The following is a 26,481-nucleotide window of genomic DNA, read 5'->3' on the forward strand; positions in this document are numbered from 1 at the left end:
GACGTCAAACAGCGAGAAAGTACGCTCGAATAGCAACGAGAACCGATTTCGGTGCAGCCCTCAGACATTCTAAAATTACTCTAATCCCTGTTACTTCCTTGAGAGACGAGCGTCTACACGTCAATTTCGATCGCTCGAACGTTTGCAGTGGAAATCGCACACCGGCCATTTTCCATTCGTGTTTATCGTTTCACGAGCGCGAAAACGCTTTCCGTTTCCTTCTTTTCTTCCTCATCCTCGGTATCAGAGCAAGCAACAATAAAAGGATAAAACGTTCGAAAGATTGCAACACAGGGACAATCAGGGCCTGTGCGTTGGCGTTCGATCGGGCTCCGCGCTTAAGAATCTTTCGAATCTAAGTGGTAATCCGGTTTCTTACACACCCACATCCTCTCATCCTCCAATTCGATATATCACACCACGCTCTCTCCTATCTCGCATACGCTTGCACAATACGTACTTACGATATATCTCTTACAATATTTTATATTCATTTATTTTATTAATTATATCAATACTGTTGACGGATAGAGATTCATTCACAGCTCGCACCACAGCGAACGATTGTCTCTGCCGTGCGCAGCGTACCGTTCTCATTCAACTTAATCGTTTCTTTTTATTCCTCATATCGTATCGTCTTCTTCTGCCACTTCCTTTATAACGATTTCACTGACAGTCAATCATCCCCCTATTTTTATTTTTTTCATTAATATATTTTGTTTCTTTTTGACATAATGTTTTATCACACGCTACACGGTCCGTATTTAATCTCGAGAGACTGTCACGTTTCTCGCAACGGTGTCTCGGACCGTTCAGACAGCAAAACACGAGGTGGAACACGCTCGACTACCGAAGATCGTTTGTTTCCTCGGCAGCTTCACGAATTCAGAGACACCGCACACCTCCCCTTCTCCATTCGAGGCTCGACCAACGGAAACATATTTACGTATATGTATACTTCTCCATGTACATATGTGTGTGTGTGCGTGCGTGTACGTGCACGCTTGCGTGTATGTATCTATGTATCTGTAGACGTGGAAACCTCGAACGGAATAGCGCGTCCATTCTCAGCCTCGAAAATAACAGCGCGATTCTCGACAATCTCGCTCACAGCACAAGGAAAGATCGTCGTTGAGAAGCTCGTAACGGTTCAGAGCAAACGCGAGCGCACCACTTCTCTCTATCGATAAGTTCTTCGTGTCTCACGATCGCTCCAGATCGCTTCCAAAGTCACGACTTATCATCTTATCCTTTGACGACGACAACGATGGCGACGCTGATGACAACAACGACGATGATCGCGATCACTTGGGAACACGCTGATTGAAAAAGTATTCGATTTGTTGCAAACAGAAGATCTGTTGCATCAGCTGTTGCAGCGAGTCTTGGCCCTGTAGTTGAGCTTGCTGCGGCTGCTGTAGCGACTGCGTCAAACCTCCACCAGTAGGCTGAGCAGCCGGTGGTAGCATCGTTCCCGAACCCGACTGCTCGGCCAACAATTGTCGCTGAAGCTGTTGCGCCTGGTAATGAGCCACCGCGACTAGCTCTGGGGATTCCATCCCCATGGAGGCTGCGGCGGCGGCCACCGCAGCATGGCTCAGTTGCACCTGCTGCTCCGTATGATGCCCGGACAGCCCAGCCTGATGACAGGCCAGCGGATGTACGCCAACGTGCGACAGCCTGCTGGCCGAACAGCCAGACGAGGCCAAGTAGGCGCCGGGGAGGTTAGGGTTCTCGCCCCGCTAGGGAGCCATGTTCTTGGGCCTGCGCCCCCGTCGCCCCCTGGTGGGGGGGCGCGGGGACTCCTGGCCTCACTGGCTCACAGCGGGGCTTTTCTTGTCTTGTTGCTGTTGATTGGCGTCCTGCGTACCCTGTACACCTGGTGCTCCTCCGCCTTGTCCACCTTGAACTCCCTGTAACCCCCGTTGCACGTCACGCTTCGACATTGGAATCTTCGTTCTTGTTCGAGCACCTCGCGAACGTGTTTGGAAAGGATGACATTTACCTGACTACCGGGTCCTCCTTGTGGCGGTCCAGGACCGCGATCCGGAGGCCAAGAATTACCCGGGGTCGGTTCCGAATGGAATTGATGAGGATGCGGAGGTGGTCCACCCGGCGTGTCGTGACTATGAGGGTCCAAACTGTTCGTAGCGTCGTACTGCGTGTTCTCCAACCTCGTGATTACTCGTTCGTCCTCCTCGCCAAAGTCCCCTCCCATCAGCGACGGTTCACCCACAACCATCACGTCCTGGATCGACAGGAAAGTACAAAGAGAAACGTTAAACGATAGAGCCACTCGTTAGACGAGGAGGCAGACAGCCATACCGATTACGTATCGTAAACGGCGATTTTGTTCTATAGCGTTTTGTTAGAACAAATAGTCCTGAATCGTTTGAAAAGCGGAGACACAGCCTTCGATAAAGGACGCTTCGGCTGCAGCCCGTTTTACGATAAAACTAACGACTCTCGTAGTACGCTCACCTGTGATGCCAGAGAAAAATTAGGTCCCGGCGATCTCTTTTTGCTGGGCGCAGGCGGCGCGTTATTTCCTGGCCCCGGCGTGCTACCCTTTCGCTTTCTTCGTTTACTGGCCGGCCTCTGCGACTCTGAAAGAACAGATCCTCGATAAACTCGTGCCTCAACCGATCGAAGAGGACGCTAGCCATGTAGCAGCGCGCTAAGAAACTTCAGACCGCTACCCAGCTTTGGACCTTTCTCCAAATCAAAGGTCTCTGACACACAGAAGCATGCATGCATCGGTGGACAGACAGATAGAAAGATCGATAGATCGCGTTCTCTAAACACTTTTGTCAATCAAAAAAAGCTACTTAAGAAGTGTCTGCACTCACGAAGAATATATCTTTACAGAGAAACACGCATTCGCATCGAAGTAAGTCCGATGTGCTCTTACGATTTTAACGCGCTCGGTTCCATGATTTCCTCGACCTTGAACACGGGGGCGCCGGATAATTGAGAGGGAACGTGGTGAGTTACGGGTGGAACAGGAAACGCGGTGCAGCGCATACGCATGATAAAAACAAACGATAAGACTACAAGGAGGAGTACCTCACGCAACGTCGATCGAGGAAAAATCAGCTACCGCTGCTATCTACAAGCAACGATCACAAGCAATCGGATCGTCGATCTTTTCTTTTCGCGGAAGCGCCACCATTTTTCGTATTCGCAATGACTTCTTTTCGAAACGTTCCATTTTAATAAGTTCTAACGTCAAGGTCGAGATGTTTAACGACCTGGCGAACAATCTTTCGAGCGTTATTACTCTAACTTTATAATCGTACGCAACGACGATAAAGTATACGCGTTCACCGTGAAATCGACGCCGTGAAACGCTTTGTACGCGACATTTGCGAATTTAGCCTTCGTCCAAGTGGTCCGACAATGCGATTTCCCAATGGATTTCAGCTCCAAGAGATAAAGGATGATATAATAGGATCGGTCCAAGGGAATAGAAGTTCTGGTCGTAGAAAGCGATTGAAACCGAGGCTCTTAACGCGGTAACAAATCGATGACGAATATTCTTCGTCATTGAGCGAACGAAAAACGAATCCTGCGGTAGACTGGTCGGCCGTTTGGCTCCACTGGCTGGTGCTTCTCATGTAAAGCAACTGTTCGTCTACCTCTCTTACCCGGCGGGGCAAACGTCCTCTGCCATTTCTGGAACAAGGTCGTCTTCAAGCAGTCCCGCGGTGACAACGCGTACGCCTTGTGCCTCGACATCAGCTCTTGCATCGGCTCCAAGATCACACATAACTGGAAAAAAGAATTCGACAAATTTTTATTCTTTGGTCCTAGTGGAACGTTCCAAGCCTATAATAGTTTCGCGATCTTCATTATAAAACGTCATTTTATCTAAACTATAGTTATCGAAATTTTGTAGTTATCGATTATCACGATTTTAGTTGCTAAACGCAGATATTTATATATATATAAATTCATTAAAAAAAAGAAACCTAATAGAACCGAGAATACTAATTAGAGAAAAATTGACGAACTCTTGTAATACGAACTGTTCGTCTCTCGACAAGTTCCAATAAACGAAGTTCTATTGTATTCGAAAGTAGTTGTAAAGGTAAAGCCGTGAAACCTTCAGTAACTCTGACCAACTCTAACTCTCCGGTTCTCTAAATAAATGTCCTAAAAGAGTAGCGGGCGATACGCGTGCGCGTATTAATATCATTATCCCCAAAAACAGTGACCGCCGCTGATTTTCTTTCAGGCGCAAAAATAGTCGGTCGATATAGATATACAAAATAAATGTGACTGTTATTTAATCCGATGCGAGTTCGACAGGGAACTTATGCGCGCTATTAATATGAAAATTATCGTATACGGCGTGTACCGGTTGAAAATAAACTTCCTAAAATATATTCGCACGCGGTGCGCGGAACGTAACGCCGCCACGCATCGTCCGAACATCGTTCCAAAGCAAATTAAATTTGGTTTATGTTTGCCGTAATAAAACTGAAATCCATTTTACATTATTATCGTAAGCACGTAATTTCCCGGCAGCCTTTATATTATAATGATGACAATTAAAGTAATCGATAGCGGGCGGATTGCATAGAGGCAGAGCGGAGAGAGCTTCGCCGGAAGGCCAGCCCGAAATTTTGCAAAACTTTAATTTCATTTTAATTAATATTCGCATTAGTACGGTCGTCGCCATCGGTCAGCTTTTCGATCGATTCGCTCGCCCGACGTTCCGCCTCTCGTTTTTTACGCGTATTTCTAGTTTGGTTATAATGTATAATATGCTGCAATACTATAACAGATTGATCAAAAATTTGTTTAATAATAAGAACAGAGCGCAGTGTTGATAGAAAATAGTTGTCGAGAGACGAGGAAAAATTTGAAGTGAAGATATTTTCTCGTCAGCTTTCGATTAACGACGCAACAATCGTTTCAGCGAGTAAAGAGCAACGATACGCGCAAGTGAAAGCGCTTCCGAGCGTGCAAAAGAAGGTGGATCGTAACCCGGATACCCGCCGTACTTTCGCGAGCCGATCTCTTCACGATTCTTGGCCCATTTAGCCCTTTATGTTCTGCTTTCGAATAATATATTACTTATTTTATTCGAGTTTAACCCTTTAGTAAAACGCTGATTACTCTGACTGATCACAACACGCGCTATTATAATCGAATAAATTTATTTTCACATGAGAAACGTATATATTTAGAACGTTTCCGCGATCAGTGCTCAAAAATGTTTCGTCAAACAACAGTTGAACATAACAATAATCAATCTTTTCGTTTTAATCGATATTCTGATAATAAAAATTCTACTGGTTCCACCTGTATTCAAATGTATCGATACGAATTAAATATGCTTAAGATCCGGTCGGAATTCATAGATACTACTTCTTTCGAGTTCTTTGAGGCGTCGTAGAATGGTGTCAGCGCTCGGAGATACCGTATTTAGTTACACAAAGCGAAAGTTTCATCATGTGCGCGTGGCTTTTACTGTCTTTAAGTTAATTTACATTGTCTTCTTTTTACCTTTACAATTAATTTTCACGAGCTAACAATCTCTTTATACATTACAGTAACAAAATAGTATACATCGTTTGAACGTTACACTTTCCAAAACTATCTTTACTTATCGCTGCTAGGTGATTTGTAAAAAATATTTTAATTCGAGCTATACATTATTCGATAATAATGTAGGACTTAAAGAGTCGAACAAGAATCAAACACGCGATCTGTATTTCATATAAATCAAGCAGAAAATAGATGGAATTGTAGTATAAGTCAATGGAACAGAAGAAGCAAGACGATGTTTCGAAACATCGTTAAACGTAAAACGAAACACCTCCGCCACTTTTCATAGCAGGCAGTTAACATATACGTACCCTAAGGTAATTCAGGGTGGAATTGGTGATGCCCTGCCTGGTGATGTTCTTACTAAGCTGTTCGAGCATCGTCGGATCCTGTTGCATACCGACCACAGTCCTAGGCACGAGTTCCTTGTGAGTTCTCACCGACATGTGCCACGACTTTATCCTCATAAGGTCGTCAAACGTGAATTCCAATATTAATCTACCCTCCGTACATACCTGTAGAACAAACACGCGTTCGAACTGCTGTATAAACACGACCATTGGCCTCGCGACCAATCGCAGGTGAGAAATTTCATTTTACACTGGCGCGAGGGAGAATGTCCTATCACGAATGTAAAATGTACGATACGAAATACCATTGTGGATAGAAATAGACGAGGGTAAAGAAAAAATTTGAAAATGTAACAATGCTAGGGAATAAAGGAAACGAATAAGATGATCGAAGAAGCGTGCACGTGAAACGAGCCGTTCGCTGTTACACGAACCATGATTCCTTTCGTTTACATTGTTAAACCGTGAATCGATAGTGCAACAATGATAAGTAGACTGCGGATATTTATGCCTTCGTAGGAAATGTTATGCTGCAACTATACATGGAATATACGTAATATGCAAAAATGTATGAAGTAAGAATATGATAAGTACATTTTCGTCGAAGCTAGGTTCAAAGATCAAGTTTTTTTTACAATTAGCTGTCTACCTTGTACCTGTATAAGAATAAAAAATTCTATACTGATTTTGTAATTATGAGACGCGGTGTATTTGGTGCGTGTAATGACAGCATATAGATTCTTTAATTAGTTTTGGAAAAAATAAACTTGTGTACAATCCCCAGTCTAACGATGGCGCATTCGATTGGCATGAATAGGATTCTTACCTTCGTGAACATTGGTTTTCCGTGATGCGTTACCATAACGCAGTTATCACAGTCGAGGGTTATGCTGGTATTGTGAAATGACTCCTTCGGGTGTTTCAAATTGTAGTAAAGTTCCGTTACTCCGCCCTCGAATATCGAACGGAAGTACCTAGGTATTAACGTCCTACCTATCGCTGTAAGCATAAATGAACGGATCATTAGTACCTAATCCAACGACATCGAGCAGAGTGCAGATATTTTCGTCGGGCAACGAAGAAAATCTGCTCGATGTAATTCCTCGGTGATGTTCCTGTTTGCCTTGCCGGTACATTCGAAGGAAAAACATCGAATACAGAAAAGAAAGAAAGAGAAGGAGAGAGAAGGAGAAAAGGATAGACTGGGGTCGGGAGGATTGAAAAATTCCGGATCAGAGACGGAGACTACGGAGAGAGTTCTCCGTTGCATCTTATTGCTACGGTAATGCTTGTCGCGGAACTGTCGTTTACGCTCGATGACGATGCGATGCGACGTGTAATCACGTTGTTACCGTGTATTCAGCAACGAACGCAAGGGAGGAAGACATTAAAATCCACCGGTTGCAAAATTGCTCTGCGGTGGCACGTAATTATTTAGAACGTGTGCGACGCGTATAACGCGGTGCGTGCCGGTTGCTACACGTACGGAGCATCGTCGAGGACAATGGACCGTGAAGAAGAACGAGTCGTTCCGAAAGAAAAACGACCAACCAGAGGCAGTATCTTCTCGTTGGTCGTCGCTAAGCTTCGTAAATGCGTTTTCCACGTTTCTAAATAACGTCGTAGGAACGCGTATTCCGCGACACAAGCAAGGAAATAGTTAGTACATCGATAGGAATCGCGAGTGGTCCCGATGGAAAATCGAGTGGAACGCTTTTGAAAGAAGAATTGCACGGTGGCGCAACTTACTGTATCTCTTGGGACCGTCCTCCAAGCAAAACGTGAGGGTTAAGGTTGCGTCGTCCTCGAAGAATTCAGTCGCGAACGCGTCCCACCAGAGATTGTCGCTCTCCTGTAACAAAAGATAGAAAACCATGTAATATCGTGGCACTTCCGGGCAAATCGCGCGCAATCACCGACTCTCGATACAGAGTCGAGGCTCGAGAACCGGGAGTATCGTGTTCGATAACATCATTGTTGCCATCGGCAAATAGAAAACAGAATCGCGAGCAGAGTGTAACGCGAGCACCGGTATTCTCGACTTACGGACGACGTGGTGGTACCGCTGCTACTCGTAACTTCCGCCGCAAGCGTTCCACGCTCGTTTTCGAATTTTTTGTCGTGGTAAAGCTCGCGTAACGAAAGGTTTGCAACCAGCGTGTTTGCGGATCTTGCCTTATTTCCAGTCAGCCCCGGCAAATTACGCCTAATCTGTAATCGCACGGTACGATGACTGACAACGATTTCCGTGGCGAACGGAGACCACGTTCGGGGAAAAAGCTCGCGAGCAACATACTTAACTTCTCGTGCTCGGTGCTCTACAACTATGTCGTTTCAACATATTCGTGTTACTCTACATATATATTGGCGTTTCGTCGCAGCATGAATATTTATAGGCGCCGATACGGAACGTTTGAAATTTTTACGCCGTAACCGTAGCTCGTCACCTCGTGAAAAACCGATCGACTATGGAACGCACACGCCGTCGACCGCCTCTCTTTTCCTCTCGCCATTCTGAATTATTACAGCCACGCTAATATACACGCGTAAATACATCCAAACATGAATATTCGTCCAAGCAAAACCATATTTACAGTCGCATGTGTCTACAAAATATCTTTGCGACAAGTGTAAGACTACAGAGTTGTCTATCGATGCTGTATTATGCATGCATATATTAATTTTTTATTGAATACAAGTTGCTAATAAATATCTTACAACTTCTACGTACATTTTCATATTGATCTCAAAGTACCAGTACAACCGTCGCAATTGCATCTCATCGCAGTGGTAACACCTCAAAATGTTTTATATAACGTAAATAACGTATTCATAAAAATTTTCTACGCTAGATGTTCGAAAACGTTGATGAATCGATGTAAATTCTTATAAAGCCCGAAAACAGCCTGAAAAGTCTCTTCGTCGATTGTATAACTTAATAGAAAAAATATTGGTCACAACTCGAAAACACGATGTTCATGGTCGTGCTTATTCTCGTTCACGCGAGTTACTCCGAATATAAAGAAGGGGTCAACGATCACTCCTCGGAGGGTTGCCCGCGTTTTCTCCGAAACAACACGGTCTGGATTTCGCGAGAGAAAAAAAGATATATCGAGACGAACGATCGAGTTTTCAGAGTTTGCGACGACGCCGGACTTCGAAAGACGGCAAGAAAAGGCGGCTGGAGCGAAGTCACGCGCGGAAAAATAATAATAAGAGCGAAGGCAGGGAGGGAGAAGATGCGGTGTGGGTGAAGCTGGATGCATAATTGAATGAAAGCGCAGCGAACAAGCGCGTCCAGAGCCAAGGGGTAGTTCCTGCGAGTGAGAGGGGACGAAATGCTATAATTTCAAGCCAGACAGTCATGCGTTATTCAGCGACGAGTATAGGCGGCCTCTGTCTTCGCCTCGTCCTTTCCTCCCCCTCTTTCTGTTCCTCTCTGTTTCCATCCTTTTCATTCTAATCCTCGAGCTTGCGCATCTTTCAACCATATGCGTCCTTTTAAGGAACTGGGAAATTACCCCAATTTTCTAACGTTGCAGGAGACCTTGGAATCTTTGATTGCGAAATTGAGATATGGGCTCGATCGTTTCGTGATTGATAGTTTCTTGTTATAGTACGAGTTACGGTCGGTTTTAGTACTCGACTTTATGTCCTGAATTATTTCATTCCTATCGTAGATTCTTCACAATTGTTCCTATAACGCGTACGCTACATAGAGCGGACGACAAAAGCAAGTGTGAAGGATAAGCAGTACAAAGAACACTACAATTTTGAAAGCAAAAAGATCATAATCGACAAAAAGAATTGAATCATGAATGAATATAGTATGTATAACAGTTACCGACACGGTAAGTAATGTTTAGTACGACAAAGTTACTGTCAACGTAGCTAGTATACACAACTATGAATTTTAAAGTCTCTTCTGTCAGTGTATACACATTGTTTGTTTAACATTAATATGAATTGATATGAATGAAGATAAAAATGTATATAATAACGAAACGCAGAAACAGATTGATCTCGTATTTGGCGTGAAGAACGAGCGGACAATCAGTTTTCAGGGAGGTCCACGTGTAGCTCGCGAAGATTTATTTCGGACGTAAGCCGCGCCGTGCCAAATCAAGCAAACTGTTGCCACTCTCGCGCAAATTGATATTTCTGGCAAGCGTGAAGCTCCATAGCCGGCTAAAATCGGGGAGGAATGTCGAGTCGATCAAAATAGACGAGAGATCGACGCCGGTCGAAACGACGCCGAGTGGAAGGAACCTGCTTCAGAACGGAAGACGAATGCCAAACGTTAAGTAATATCTCGAGCACTTTTCCTGAGAAATTTGGTGTATCCTAGCTACGATCTTACATCCGGGGCAAAAGCTGCTGGCGTTACGAATAAGTGTCGGTAATTTTCTGGAAACGCCGTAATAACTCGTTTGCTACAGTTATCATTATTCCTAGTATGATTGCAGCTACATTAATGCTACTCATATGCGATACGATTATTTCGAACAGCCAGAGCTCTGTCATTACTATCGTTAGAAATTCGTACTACGATTAATTTATTACCAACGGTGATTTAATTCTGGGAAAAAGAAGAAAAATGTCTGGAGCAGTTGCGCGAATGATAAAGAGTAGAAATAAGTTTGTTACACTTTCGGCCAAAGAATATCCAGTAATAGTGGAAAGTATAAAACTTGCATCAAAGAAATCGTGCAAGCTTTTAACTATATATTTTATAGAAAAAGCTAACGCGTAACTATTTGCCCCCTTCTCTCAAAAAATAGTTTGCTCGCCTGTGGTAACTTTTTGAAAATTTTAATCAAAAGTGCCGTACTTCCAGAATTCTCCCTACGCGGAAGTTAGATCGATACGTAACGCGAACTCGTGCCCGCGTAAATCACTAAAAACAACAAGCCGCAAAGAACAACGTAAGTAAAACACTCGTTCGCAAGTTTCGAATTCTCGAATCTTATTGGTGAACCGAACAACCGAGGAATTCGCGAAAACTTGACCGATCCACAACTGCAAACTTCGACTAGAAAGGCTCACGGAGTTTGATGGAAGGTTAAAGCTGAATTACTTTTGCAGAAATAATGCAACGATATTTAACGTTAGATTCTATGCCGAATCGATAGTTGACAATGTACAATTTCCTCGCTAAATCACCTTTCTCCGGCTGTAGAATCGATCGTCGCGCGGTTTAAGAATCGACCATGCTTTTAGTATAATTCTACATTTCGCACGCCTGTAACGTGTAAATCTTCTTCTAATTGATATACGCACGAAAAAATCAACGTTCCCGCGAGCATCTTCCACTGCGTTAAAAAAGAATTTCCAGAAGACAGTACAGAAGAAAAAAGGAACAATTTCACTAGGAATTTCTGGTAGAAAAATCGTTGAGGAAGTACGAGACCTCCGTAATCTCGCGGTCAAATTTACCTCCATTTGTTCAATCCTTTGCAATGCAATTTTCGTTTAATTAAAATTTAAATATACGGCGTTCTCGTTTTAACGTATTTAAATGTCAAATCTGAAAGCAAATGGAAAAATAGTACACTTGTCTGGAAATAGACTACTCTTTATTTTATAATCTTCCTCTCTATCTCTTAATACTATAATACGAATGTCTAATTATAAGTATTGTCCTTAGCTAGTGAATATATATAGTGGGTATATCCCTCTAAATTTAGAATATCGTCAATAAAAAAAAGATGGAAAAAAAAGAAGAAAAATAATGGCTGTAGATGCATGTTTTATTATAATGTTACAAATAAATATTAAATCCAATCTGAAATGCTCTACATTACGAAATATGAAAGATCGATCGTGTATGCACTTTACATATTTATATTATAAATAATGGCAACTGGTTAAAATGTTTAAATTTCCACATCAAAATATCACGTCGTCGTAATACATCCATACAGATTTGACATCGATGTAGTACCCAGTTTCTATATTTCGAATTTCTTAAGAATCTTTACGCGTAGTTACTTCTAATATCGTACTACAGAGTCCCTTTCATATCCTGTAATGACAAATTCCTCGCCTAATACATGTATTTCACGCTGGCTTCAATATTTGCTTATAATTTTCTAATAAAGCGTTTTAAAAGGTATATTTTTCCTTACTTTCGTTCGTGCAATTTGTCTGGAAAGATTGAAAATATCCTGTGCAGTCAACGAGGCATGTAATTTATTGTATTTTCACGGCAAGTAATTTGCCATTTGCCTATGTATTTTACTCGAAATTTAAAGAAAGAAAATGAAACATGTACTGAGAATTTCGAAATGTTTTATTATTTTCAAAAAAATCGTTCGAGGGTTAAAAATAGTCGTGAGACTCGCGATAGAGCTGGAAACTGTGTCTAGGTATTATGACAAGTTGTTTGGATCGATTTTCGAAACACGGGAACTGGAGATGGTACGTGTGTAGACGGGGCAAAAAATCACAGCGATAGCCGGAGAAAAGCGCGACAACGGGCAAGAAATTCAATCTCGATCCTCTGTCGGTGAGGAAAAAAGGAGGAAAATGCGTCGCGGCGCCGGAGACACACAAATCATCGCTGATTTCCACGATGTGCCTGGACAAAGCAGCGTAATACGCGCTCTTTTGGCCGGCGTATTAGCCGGAGTTAAATTCAATTTGTCCAGGCCGAAGTAATCCTGGCGCAGAGAGAAAGAGAGAGGAACAAGAGGAAAAAACGTGAAAATCCGGGACGTCGTTGCATCGTAATAACCGAGTCGACAGGGAAACGAACCGGGAAACCCGGACAACCCGAAAATCCAAATAAAATAGAAATTAAGTTAGGTTTTGTGAATTCAGACTCGAACTCTCGTTCGTTACGTTTTTACATTTCTCCTACTTTCGACAAAATTTACACTAGATCGCAAAAGTATTTGAGCATTTACTGTAAAAAAAAAAACTATTACGTTCGTATTACATATACTATAGGAGACCTTTATGTTCGTCACTTCTCTGGACATTAAAAAAATATTGATCCTCGTTACATTATACCGTTTCTTTGTTAAGGAACTTTGTAGATTTATCAGCTATCCCTAAAAAGTTTTTCTATCTTTGGATCTAACAAGTATCTTCTCCAATCATAGTAAGTATATTAGAATGTTCCCCCATAGCCATTAAGTAGCATCAAAATTAGAAAACCGATGAAGATAGACTTTTATGTCTTTTTCCTGCGTTCTACGTATCTATGTATACTGATCAACTTTATGATAATAACGTATTATCAATAACAAAGAGAATCACTTTTAGAAAATTCGAAAGTTTGTACGGAAATCAGAGTCGCAACGAAACTAAAAAGTATCCGATATTTATACGGAACCTCTTCACAAATCAGCAAAGTTTCAAAAGACTTAGAGTCATCGCGACGAGGAAGAGAGTGGATACACTGGAGGAGAACTAAGAGAAAAGAAATAAGAGAGAAACAGTAGAAATACCCTAACGAAAGGTGAATCGTCGTTCCGAATCTCTCCAATTGCAGTTTGAAAATTTCAGTTCGAAAATGAGAAAGAATCCGGCATAATTCTAACGTTAGCAGGTACCTACTATCTATTTTAAAATTGTCATCGGGGATGAATAAATACTTCTGCTGTCATCGATTTACCGATACGTCTTACACAACGCCGTGTCTTGTCCGTTCTTTTAATTTTCCACCTTCCTATCCCATCCCTCTGCAACAACTGCGACAATTTTCAGATATATCTATCATGTATAATATAAGAAATCAAATGTAGACGAACAGGGGAGAGGGAGGAAAGGAGAAAAGCTGGAAAAAATAGAAAACAGAAAATAACAGGGAAAATAGCCGGCACCTTGTATTATCCGAATCGTTCCCGATCCTCGTCCTAGAAACGATTCACCACCAATAATTTCTCCCTCTCTTCTACACCCCTGCTCTCACTCTGTGCGTGTCTCTCTTTCTTTCTTTCTTTCTTTCTCCCTCCCTCTCTCTCTCTCTCTCTCTTTTTCTCTCGTTCCTCTCTCCAGGCTGCATTTTTTCCCTTCCATTTTTCGCCTGGCAGGGCGTCGCTCTTTGTGCAGCCTGTACTGCGCCGGGGTTGCCGTTGGCTTTTCACCCGGACTGTACCACCCTACTGTTGTTAGGGGGGTGTGGGGAGACTAGGGGTGGTATATGATCGTGTATATACGCCGGCGGGAAAGTATTGTCGGCGCGCTCCACCTCTCCATTTTCTTACGAAAATCGTTTCAATAGTGAAAACGTAGACGCATCGCGCGGATAACTATATCGAAAATTCGAGAAAATTCCTGGGATCATGCCCATCATTTTTGAAAAATTTCGTAGCATCGGTTAGGCCGGGGATAGATACGGAGAGATTTCTCTCTGGACAGTCGGCCTGGGACAAAACTCTTCCGGCCGATCGGAGTATATACGGCCCGGGGCGGCGGCGAGAGGGGCGAGCCTGGGAGGGAGAACCAGGGGATGGGGGGTACAATATGGGTTATCGAGGGGGCCCCACCCCCGGGGGAGAGCAGGGGCCCTCATTTTATTACCCAGGCTCCCATAGAGGTTCTCAACCTTCCCTCCCCGATCCTCGATGCTCTTCTCTTCTTTTCCATTCCTTCGGCTGAACGTTCTTTGCTCCTCTCTCTCCCTCGTTCTCTCTCTCCCTCTCTCTCTCTTTTTTCTCTTCTCCGCTACTACTCTCTCTTCTCTTTTCTTGTCTTTTCGGCTTTCTTTCTCTCTCTCTCTTTCTCCCTCTCTCTACTACTACTGATCGATGCGAATATTTTCTACGAGATAATATTTTTCGGAATGAACGATGCGCGGGACAGCCAACGGATGCGTTGATGAATAATTGCATGAATTTCTCCGCGTTATTTTCGCTCCGCGACTCGAACGAAAGCACCGGAATAGGTGTTTCGCAATTGAAAAGTTCGTCTCCGTAGATAATATTATTGGTCCATTTTTTAAGATTGTTCGAAATGGATTATTAACGAAAGGTACAAGTAAAAGAAACGACAAGTGTTTTTCTAGAAGAAACTTATTATACGATATTATATCAACTACTCCCAAATAAGAATTATATTCCCATTTCGTTTTGGGATTAAATGCGTTGCTGATACTTTCTTGAATGTATAAAAAATATTAAGAACATTAGCTATGTAGGTTAATGTTATTCGAGACAAATTAACGTAACCGCTACGTTATTTATTTCTTACAAAACATTGCTGATTTACCGCGTATTTTCAAAAAACTTACATCTCGAAATTTGTCAAGTTATTCCCTTCCACGACCATTTCATACTAAAATACTTACTTTTCTCCAAAAAATAACGTCGAAGCACAAAACCAACGAAACGATCTTCGAATTCACGTTGAAACAGTTTTTGAAATAAGTGCGTATTAATCCTGTGTAATATTTCTTGAGAATAATGATCGTAAGGCCTAGTGTGTAATTATCTAATGGAACACATCATCACCTTGAATTCCTCGTCGATAAAATGCAAATCAATCATCTTGCATAAATGTCCTGGTCCTGTCCTTCGGTTAATTTACAAAACACCTTTTAAACAGTGTTGCAGAGTAATTTTCGACGCGAGTCGGAAAGAAAAATTTGCAAAGCGTTTACAGGCCCGAACCTATTCTTTCCTATCTTCTTATTTTTTCCTCCTTTCCACTGCTTTTTCTACGTTCCATCGCTTTCTCTCCTTCTTTCTCTCCGACCCGCGGCATAGTGGGAAAAGTTTTATGTAAACATCAGAGCCGCCCTTTACTTACGTGTACCTGACGATCTAGAGAGGAGGAAAAACAGCATCGTTCGAAGGATATGTTCAGGAAGAACAACCGGAATAATGTTTTTCTCCGTTTCCAATTTCCGAGTCCTTTTTGACCGTGCGATTCATCTTCAAAATCAGAGGCTCACGAAAGCATTCTAACACTTGTAGATACCTTCTATGAATATATTGTGTGTCTAAATTTCATTAGCACTGCTATGAGACACGATCTATTATCATTATAGTGATAAAGCTTGAAACAGATCTGAAAATATATATATAGAAATTACAAGATATTTGAACGATCAGCTATCCATTATATTAATTAACATCAATATGTAGAGGAATCATATTTAACATTTATCACGATTTATACCTACTAATTTTGTACTAAATATATGGTTGAAACAACTATCTCGTAACTTCCGCGTTCATTTTCGGATTGATTTCAAATATGACGACTACAAGTACGACAGTCGTGTCTGGCTGCAGTATCAATGAAATTTTAAAATGTTTCACGTAACACATACATGCGATATAGACATGGAAGTTTTCCACAGTAGGTGTTCAAATACTTTCATGAACCAATGTGTTTCTTTCTTTCGATCAAAACAACGCTATCGTTGTATCAAACGCTGTTAATTTATCTCTTTCTGTCGTATACGAGCTTTTTATTTCGCTCGTCGTTCATCCGCCTCGATGAACCGCGTAAACTCGGAATTCGATCGAACGTTACGCATGATTTTTTACCAAAAACATGAACAAGCATGCCAGTATTCGAGAACGTGAGCAGCAATTAGTCGATGAGAATAAATAACGAACGGTTCACGGATGGTTGGGCCTTCCATAAGCTTTCCATTTCCTGAAAATTTTATCGACGATGAATTAATATTCCGGTTATCCCTCATGTTACTATTTTCTTCTCGATCTCGCGTAAAATTTGCGAAATTAGAATTCCCGCGCGATGTTTAACAGACATACGGCTTGTTTGGAAGGCTCTCGCGAATTCGACGAAACATCACGATGCGAAGTTTGAAGGGACGCACAGCAGGATCGCCGTGTTTCACGAAACGAGTCATCGAGCATGGAATTTCTCATCAGAGCTTTATTATCGGAGATTTACGTGATTTCGTCTGTTTCGATGCGACGCCGGAACGAGGACGGAGATAGAGAGCGCGGGCGCGGCAAAGGTAAAAAAAAATTGCAGGCCTGTGCAATATAGATTTTCACGATGAATACCAGCGTCCGTGATGTTTAGTCGCCATACGAATGCTACCGTGGCGGCCGAGCTTGTTTTCAAATTAGAAATTTCGAGCCACGACTTGGACATTATTAAAAATTTCACCTCGCTTTTCCCGATATTACAACGCGTACTTTTTTTCCCGCCCCTTGGAAAAATTATCAGGTCCGACAGGAAATATCGCGAAATATTGTGAAGTGCTCGAGTTTTCACAATTTCCTTCGCAATAATGTTGCTCGTCGCGTATTGAATCGCTGCAAATGAAATGAATCCTTGACAAAACATTTGATATTTGTAATTAAATTATGATTCGACAGACTTGATACGTTTTGATCATTGTAAAATCAAAATTACGCTATTATGTTTATTAAATTCTTGTTGTTTTATATAAAACAAACTAGTATGTAATTGACAAATGTATTTACTTTTTCTTAATTAAATACATACGTTAATTATATCGAAATATTGCTGGACGAACGAGATGAAAGTTGCTGCGGAATTGTTATTACGAAATAGACGAAATCATTTTTCTTGCTAGCTAGACGTGTCTTGAGGGGTCACGCTAGCCTGACGAAATACGATTATTTTGGCGGGGACAAAAAATGTGGGGAAGTGGAACGACTTCCGCGTATGAAACACGCGAAGGTGAATGTAGATGTCATCTGTCACGATGAAAAAGCGTTGTATCCTATGGCAGATAATGTGCTTCGTATTCGTCAAAGTGCACCGATGAAAATGGATGTCCTGATCTCGACGATATGTCACGAAATTACAAATCTGCAGCATTTCTACAATTATAATCGGAATTCGATCAGTCACGGTATCGTTCGAAAATTATTTCGTCCGCGAAATGCTTACAAAAGTATACGAACACTTAGAGGAGGTTTTTATCGAAACATTTAAAAATCTCGCTAGCGCTGTAAAGAGACTTGACCATCGCGATTGAAACAAATATAAAAATATAGAGATATTTTAAAAATAAAGTAATACATGGAAAATTGCAAGATGATACTTCCAAATAGAATTACAGTCGGGGTAATTGTACGACAATGAATAGCTTGCGCAACACAGCGTACATTATCTATTTGACAGGAGCGACAAATAAATTTTGTCCACAAGCAATTAAACAATCAATCGACACGCAACGACTTGCATATGGATTTTCAAAAAATACACCGGATACCGCGCGTAGAGGGGGAGAGATTCTATTTAATTACAGTTTCAATTTGCTATTCGTTCGCCGGACCTGACGTTTATTGAATTTAGTTTTATTTCCTTCGGCATGCGCTACAATGGAAAAAGTTCAAAAGTTCCTCGGCGCGCACACGCGATTTTCTATTAAAAATTTCCAAATAACGAACGCTTTTACCGGTGATTAAAACTTTTAAGCTCGACGCATTATCGATAAAAAATACAGTAACAGAGAATGGTTTGTTGATACGAATGATAGCAAACCATTTGTTTTGGGTAATTAAAAATGGAATCCCGTTCGAAGAGCACAGGTACTCGAATTTAGCTCTGTGGAAAAGATAACGCCACGAGAAAGTATTGAAAGGAGAAAGCATGTACAACTTCCGGTCGCTTCGAACAAATCGTCGTTGGAAATCTTTTCTTGTCTGTCGATGAAGTCGCTTCGCAAATTTCATGTTGTGTATATCATTGTCTATCGTAAAAATGTTTCCATTTAGAGGGATTAAAAAGTCGATATTTCAATCGTTGAACGCTTCTAAAATATATTTTTAAATTTCTACGTTTGAATCAGATGACATAACAAAAATTACGCTGTTTCCTCAGACTATAACAAAACGCGTACGAAATATTTTGAAATTCCTACAAGGAGTTTATAGTTAACTGATTAGATATTTTTTACCTCAAAGATCGTTTACGTAAAAAATAGCGTTTCCAAATGTGAATAATTGCTTAAGCAAACTAAAATGAATTTCAAAAAACAAAAAGACGCATGTTCTATTGTCACGAAAATTAAGAAAAAGAAGGAAAATCTAGTATTTTTGACGTGGCTAACGAAGAGGGAAGACTTGGGCGAATTTTATTCCATACAACGTGACGAGGCTCGGTCAGGAAAGAAATGCTCTGCAGTTTCAACACGGTGAAGCGGAATGCGTGCAATATTTCTCTATATGTTGAGATTAGAGCTTCCGCACAGTCATGAAAGGGGGAGAAAAAAAAAAAATTGAGAATAATCGCAAGCTAAACCTCTTGGCCGAGGTTGCGCTGGGATTTCGCAATTATTTCGCGATTCTCCAGTTCGACGATCGAATTTCACTGGAAATTCGGCTGGTGCTAATTAGAAATTTGATCAAAACCGATGAAATTTACCTCACCGTTACAAAAATAAGGCTGATTCGTAGCAACGTGAAACGCGAATAGTTGAGTAATTGTAAATAAATAATATCGCGTACTACCGGATCGAGGCGGAATTCGGTGGATATGGCGACCTACTGCTTGTGTAAATGCAACGTTTCAATTAAAAAAACCTTCAAATGAAATGAATTAACCAATTGAAATGGTAAGCGAGTTTTAAGATGCAAAAATGAAGGAAGGAAGATTGTCTTAATAAAAAAGAACGTGGATTTTATTCAAAATACGACGAAGAAAGTTCTAGGTGATAGAATAATTCATTTCAGATTTTGGAGATGTCATGAGATAGAACCATGATCGTAAAACCGCGAACATACGTGGAAATTAAAATACATAATTTAATAATTAGATATTGAAGTGTCTCAAGAATTTTGCACTAAAGTGTAAATACCATCAAAAATGTACTTAAAGAGAGACAAGCATTTTTACAAAATTATTCTCCTTCTAAATCTATAAATAGTAATCAATAGTGATCAAATGAACAGAAGCGCGTCTTATTTTTACTGCAAATCTTCGCTCTGTTGTACTACAGTGTTGCTAATATATTTATTGAATTTTTCTTTAATGAAATAGCTGCAATAGTAAAATTGGTATCTATTCGCTTGATGGACTAAAGACATTCACAAATTAATTCCCAAATCTACTGTTTCCGAACGTCGGAACATAAGCTTGAAAGAAGCTTATAGCGCAATCGGATAGAGCACAGTGCGATGGGAGCGTAGCTCGCAGAGTCCAAAACATTTGAGATGGAATTAATGGCGAAACCGATGATAGGCCAAACGATTTTTTGCCATAATACATCGAACGATTTCGATACTTCGTTATTTGTTCGCGTGAACATTCTTGGATCGGAATATTCTATCTTGGGAGAATCTAGTAGGAAAAGGAGAAAATCGGGACAAAGAGGACAGAGAATAACCGAGTCAGCGTAGATGCTGATTTTAATTCGCCCCGCGTCCTACGCCCTTTCCCTCGTTTCTACCGGCTCAACCGGGCTCACTCCTTCTCGCTCCGTGCAAACCAACCCCCTGACACCCTCTCGACACGAATCTAACCCCAACGTAGGCGAAACTACGGCAAACTTCGCAGTGACGTACGCGAACAGATGCTCGACTAAAGATCCACTCACGCTTTATCTCGATCTTTACATTTTCACCAGTATCTCTTCGTTTTCGAGAATCCTCGACTGTTACACAGAATATACAGTGAATCGCGAAAGTGTTCGGACATTCATTGAAATTCCTATAAATATATTATGTGCGCTATACGAATAAATTTCGGAATATCATTAACGCTGTAACGAGACACATATTTTCCTCAAATTATAGAACTTCTTTCGTGTCACCAACTTGTGTATTTCTAATAGATTTTTGTACCTCGATGAAACAATAATTTATATTCTCTCAATAACGTTTCAGTAAAATTTACACGTTATTACACTACTCGATCCTTAATGGATTAATGAAATGACGAAAAATAGAATTCGAAGTGTTGTAATGCACTATGCGCCTTCGTTGGCAGATTGTTGGTCCCAGGAGGGACATGTCCGAGTGACGAATGCGTGGACGGATCGCCAAGAAACGAGAGAGTGGCTGTAGGAATGAATCGTAGGGCGCCAGCCCCGGGTTCGCACGGGCCTGACGGAAGTCGGCGAAGAAACAGTGGTGAACCGTGCACACGCACGCTGACAACGCTCAAGATCTGACGATAACGCGAGAAAACATGATTTATGAGGCAGGGACACGCCACGTCGTTTGCTCGAGTTCGCGAATGAGTGACCGAGAGTGAACAACCAGCTGGATGAACGAATGACGCGAAGAAAGAAGAAGAGAGTTAGCGAGGAGAGAACCGAGCGAAGCCAAAAAAGGATTGTGAGTAAAAAAGAAAATGAAGGAAAGGCAGAAGAAGAGAAGCAGCACGGGCGTATGTGGGCCAGAGTCGAGCAAAATTATCCGCAGGCTTAATAAATGATAGATAAACATTTGGATAGCCTTGATGCTCGGCCAGCTAATAATGATCGAGCTTTCGAGTGACTAATGACTTTCCTGGACTCGATCATCATCTACCGATGCTCTCTGCCGAGCTACGATGATATTTTATTCAATACTGACTGGTCAAGGTCGTAGAGTATACAAAGGAGAAATTAGGTTCCTCGTGAATTAGACAGCTGAACGGAGCGAAACGAACTTCGGGAGCATACAGCCGAAATTGAGCATCGTCCAGAGCAATTAATATTTGTGGCTTGTTCGAATAAACTAGTCGCTTCGAAGTTGGCTAGACGACGATAGAAAGATTCGTGAAGGTATTTACAAAATGAAACGAAGTAGATCGAAAATAAGATCATAATAATTTTAATAAGGATGTTAATAATAATTGTAGAAAGGACGCACGAAAGTGAGGAGAAAAGTGACAAAAGTAAGGTTGATTCGTTTCTTAATCGAGCATTTATGTAATGAAATTAAAAATTCATAAAAAGTGGAGTTAATCGACGGTCGATCAGTTTGATTGCTGGAGGGCTCAGTTTATAACGAATATTCAGGCCAATATTCAAACTAAAAACAGTCTGACGACAGGCACCTTAATTCTATTTGAATTTACTTTCAACGGCGATCAAGCATCGCGCGTTTTTACACGTGCAAAGCGGCACAAAAAGGTAGACAGCTCAATCTAACGAAGGGGTTAATTGCAACGAGGTTTTTATGCTGATTGCTGCCACGCGACAAACGTAAACCGACGTGACGGACCGATAATATCGAGATCTCGAAAGCGAAGACCGGTTGTATCCGTTTGGTTCTCCGAGATTAATGAACGCGCTGCTCAAGTATCAGTGGCTCATTAAGACACATTAACCCCGGCCTCTTTTCCTTCCTTCTTTTTTCACGGTGCTTTGTCCTAATGGCGCATTGATCACTGTTCGCCCAAAGAAAAACGGGGCTCCTGGAGATTCACCGCAAAAAGAAGGACGGGAAAACATTCGCGTGCCTCTTAGCGCGACAAATGCGCTGTGATCAATTCGACGTGGGTTGTTAATCGATTCGAAGTGGTTTCGATACTTCTTCGGAGCCAGTCTTCAATTCATATCACTCCCGTGAAGAATTTCGTGCGTCTCCACATGTTTTTGCTCGTCCTAACTTCTTCTCCTAACTTTGTCAAGATCACCAGATACAAAGTGCCTGATTTTAATTCATTATCGGAAATATTTTGGAAAGTACACCGGATAGAAGAAAAAGCCGCTTGACAAATTCAGCCATACCATTTCGTACGCTACTTCGTTCAAAAATTCGTGAAGCTGCATAAGCAACGTAAGGAATTCGCTTAGATGTTCGTGTAATATCAAGTATTCAAAGACGTTGAATTGACTCGATAAATTTTTCAATAAAATCATACGTGATATGATATGATATCGCGAATCATCTCGTTATTTGTTATCATCTTCGAACAAAAATCTCATCTGTGATATCAGGAAACGTAGACGTCCTACGAACTGTACTAGTACCACTTTGAAATTAGGATCAACATTAATATCAATGCCATTGAAATTAGAATATTAATAAAAAACAAATTAGTAGTTTATTTTAAGACTGATACCTTTCAGCAGGAAATAACACACTACATCGATTAAGGTATTAACAATTATATAATTCCATTTAAAAACATCTAGTAACATTTTTCCTATACTTGGCATGATTCACTTCCAAAAGAAAATTTCGATCGAAATATTTCCAATAACAGATTAGCTTACAATAGGACACCGTATATAATTCCCATTGACGAAGACGCAATAAGCCGATGATTTAATCGATTATCGAACTTTCCGTAGACTATCGCGGGCGAAGAGCGACGACGCGATTCGTCTTCGATACATTCCGAACGGCGATTGCCCGCGAAGATCGCATGAAGTCGAGCGATCTCTCCACAAAGAGTCTATTAATCCAGCTTGTCTGAAATCGACGGAAAACTCGATAGTCCAGGAACGAGACATGTGCACCAACGATAATCCACGATTCACGAGGATTGTATCTTATCACTATTATCAGGCACCTCTGAAAGGAGAATAAGTTTATCTAGTCGCGTTGTATGGGCCAGGAAATTTTATAATGCATGGAATCATGCCACGTATTCATGTATGACTCCCATCGTGTTTCCGCGAATTCCATCGATTTACCCCTTAAAGGCTATCACCTCGTCCGAATCGTGTTTTAGCATCGCAACTACTGCAAGCAATAATTCTCCTATTTCTCATTTGCTATTGAATAACAAAAAGTAACAGAAACCCACTTGTTTAATTTTATTAATCGAAGAGTTTACAATAGCAATATCGGCTGCAATATTTAAAATATCTTTCATTGGAAGAGAAAGACAGATGTATGCTTGTTACTCGAAGCTTTCATATCAAAAGGTTTAACAATTTAGTACATTCGTAGTCGAATATTAGTCGACTACGAATTTATAGCACATTTCCAAATACGATTTAATTTCGTTGATTTACTCAAATTAATGGGCACTTTTAAAGTAAAGTTTGTATTGAGTATTGCAGTGAACTTCGACCTATGATAGCATTAAGGGTTAAAATCACGACTACGCTCGTCGTTTCGACAAACCAATCTCAGTCGAAGGTTATACAGTAAAAATACAAATGTTCCTTCTTTTTATTCTTTGCCATGTATGGGATTAAAAAAACGGTGAAAAGAAAAACACATTGATCGAACAAGATAGATCTATCATTGTGTCAGCTTCTAAAAGGAAACCACGCTCGAGGTACGATGTTAGAACGCGTACTCCGCTCGTTCGTAATTCAATCTGATCAGAAACAAGGTTGCACAAACGGAAAGCAATTAATCATCCGCATAGTTTTCCCGTCCGTTAATACCTAGTCATCTGTCTAATCGGTTACCGTATCTACTAATGAACTTCCCTAACCTTTACGCGAACTCTTTGTCTCTACGAAATATGCACGAAACTAGAAATGTCTCTAGAAAACCCCTCGTTTGACCTCCTATATATTTCTAATAATAGCTAAGACAGAAATCCTGGAACCAGTCATTTTAGCTAATTTGGTATTTCTAATGCTAAAAATAGCAAGGTATCGCGTATTCACGTATTATTAGTCTGTGGATTTTTATGCAAATTCGACAATAGTTTAAAACGATAGAAACTCGGTACAAAATTGTTTTACCCACGGTACTTCGAATATTTTACATATTTTTCCATATTATGTGCATTCTATGCAATTTTGCATTCTTGTCGTAGTCTAAAATCCGTAATCCACTTATTTTTAACTTTCACAGTATGAATAAATAGTACGGTAGTATACAAAAAATGTTTCGTTCCAATACTCATGAACAGTGGTCTCGTTATAAATTTACGAAACGTGACCGTTCAATGGGGCAAATCTTAGAATTACAGCTGCAAGATAAATAAATTAGAGTAAAAGGTAGAAAGAATAAACTCACCTCTGTACGCTGCTGTAACCTCTTGTTCAACTCGTAGAGCCTGTAGTCCGGCTGGCCAAAGTACGGAGTATGCCTCCTGGGGACAGGCAACGATCTGTCAGATCAGACCGATCGGTCATGTTAGGTGTGCTGTGTACAGTGTGTTCTCTGGTGTGGGTCGCGTGTCGCATGCATGTGGACCGAAGGGAGTTCAACATGCATCGTCGGACTTTCGTAAGCCGCCTGGAGCGGCCCAATGAATCGACGAAACACGTCGAACGTGGCACAGATTCGCGGCCCACCAAACTTACGACTTTCACCGAGGGGGGACCAACAATCGCGAACACACATACTCTATTTCCCGGTTATTCTGACTAAAAGAATACCGAGTTCTCCTCGAAACCGATTTCCAATAGTCTCGACTAATCGCATCGAACGGACCTTCGGTCGCTCGTCTAATTGGGACTACGTTAAGACGCAACTATGACGTGGTTTCAGAACGAAACTTCGTACAGACAGCAGAGACACGCGTCGATCATGTTTCACTGAAAGTTCGTCGAACTTGATTGCTTCATTCGAACTTTGAGTGTAGCGTTAAGGCGGGAGATTTAAATTATCGATCGAAAGAACGTGGACACTTGCTTGCTTTTATGAAAAGTAATTTAATTACATTGTTTTATTATTAGAGCTATGGCAGAATATTCTAACGATATACGATAAAATTTGTCTTTTAAAGCTAATGTGCACTAGAAAGATCGATACTTGTAAGCGTTAAATGTTAGGGAGCAGTTCATTATTTTTAGTTCGTTTGTACGTCTAACAATAGATAGGATAGAAAAGATTCTTCAAACTTGATACAGAGTCTATCAAGATTAATTTTAGCAATAATATTTAATAATACTTGGACAAATTGTATGTTGAATTTTAATATATTACTGATACACGATTTTAGTTTCGTGTGATATACGATGTGATAATACGTGTATTGAATTCACAAGAATATCTTTTGAGCATAGATTTATCATTAGTTTATATATTTTAATATAAACATAACAAAAATGTCCACACGCTTACGAGCAAAGGTATACGTGTTACTGAATCGTTCATTATTCTGTTAGTATTTGAAAAAAAAATGATAACGACCGTGCAACCCGGAATAGCATCCATGATCATGCCTATCGTGACCGAACTAACAGCGTAAATCAAATTTAATAAGCTCGTGCATGTCTTTCGGTTGCTTGGATCTGCACGCGTGTCAAACACCTGTTAGTGCCGCGATCGTTCAAACCGGGACTAAAATCTCGATACGCGCTGTCAGTTTACAAAACTAATTCTTTTAAAGAAACTTTGGTTAACTGGCACGATTAACGAAATCATTATAGAATAATAGCCGATAAAACTTTTAAAAAGATCCATAACTTATAATTTCACTGAAATCTACTGCTACGTACGATTCTATAATAAATGGGATTATGTATTCAATTTTAAAAACTATAGTGAATCCAGCTGTTCTCTTTCTGTAAAATATGGAAAATTTTTAAATAATTAATTTTAATATTCAATGCAATTTTACTACCTTTTGTGTATTCCACGCTTTCTATCAATGAAGTATCCCGAAAAAGAATATTTGAAGAGATAGAAACACGAGGAAAAAATGAAAAGACATAGATAAAAAGATTGAAATAATTTGTAGTCTATTATACTACCGTGATCGCTGTTAAAAGAAGAATTCGTGCCGAAAAAGTTAACCGATTTCGAGGAGAAAACATCGA

The 26,481-nt window shown here is 40.8% G+C and overlaps 1 protein-coding gene across 6 annotated transcripts in view; it reads right to left on the bottom strand.

Moving 5' to 3' along the window:
• Positions 1 to 1,586: 1,586 nt before the first annotated feature.
• The window catches only part of LOC132913935 (LIM domain-binding protein 2), a 133,667-nt gene continuing 108,772 nt past the window's right edge, over positions 1,587 to 26,481 (bottom strand). For 3 of the 6 annotated variants that reach the window (XM_060972615.1, XM_060972616.1, XM_060972612.1), the window contains 8 exons: positions 24,731 to 24,824; positions 7,656 to 7,758; positions 6,733 to 6,905; positions 5,868 to 6,071; positions 3,639 to 3,771; positions 2,482 to 2,606; positions 2,006 to 2,248; positions 1,587 to 1,913 (listed from right to left, as the gene is read on the bottom strand). In XM_060972615.1, coding sequence (XP_060828598.1) covers positions 1,812 to 1,913; positions 2,006 to 2,248; positions 2,482 to 2,606; positions 3,639 to 3,771; positions 5,868 to 6,071; positions 6,733 to 6,905; positions 7,656 to 7,758; positions 24,731 to 24,824 — 1,177 coding nt within the window. In that variant the 3' untranslated portion in view covers positions 1,587 to 1,811. The remainder of the gene's footprint in view (positions 1,914 to 2,005; positions 2,249 to 2,481; positions 2,607 to 3,638; positions 3,772 to 5,867; positions 6,072 to 6,732; positions 6,906 to 7,655; positions 7,759 to 24,730; positions 24,825 to 26,481) is intronic. The other 3 variants (XM_060972617.1, XM_060972614.1, XM_060972613.1) reach the window with 2 other exon arrangements.

The sequence above is a fragment of the Bombus pascuorum genome, chromosome 14 (genome assembly GCF_905332965.1).
Source record: "Bombus pascuorum chromosome 14, iyBomPasc1.1, whole genome shotgun sequence".
Taxonomy (NCBI): domain Eukaryota; kingdom Metazoa; phylum Arthropoda; class Insecta; order Hymenoptera; family Apidae; genus Bombus; species Bombus pascuorum.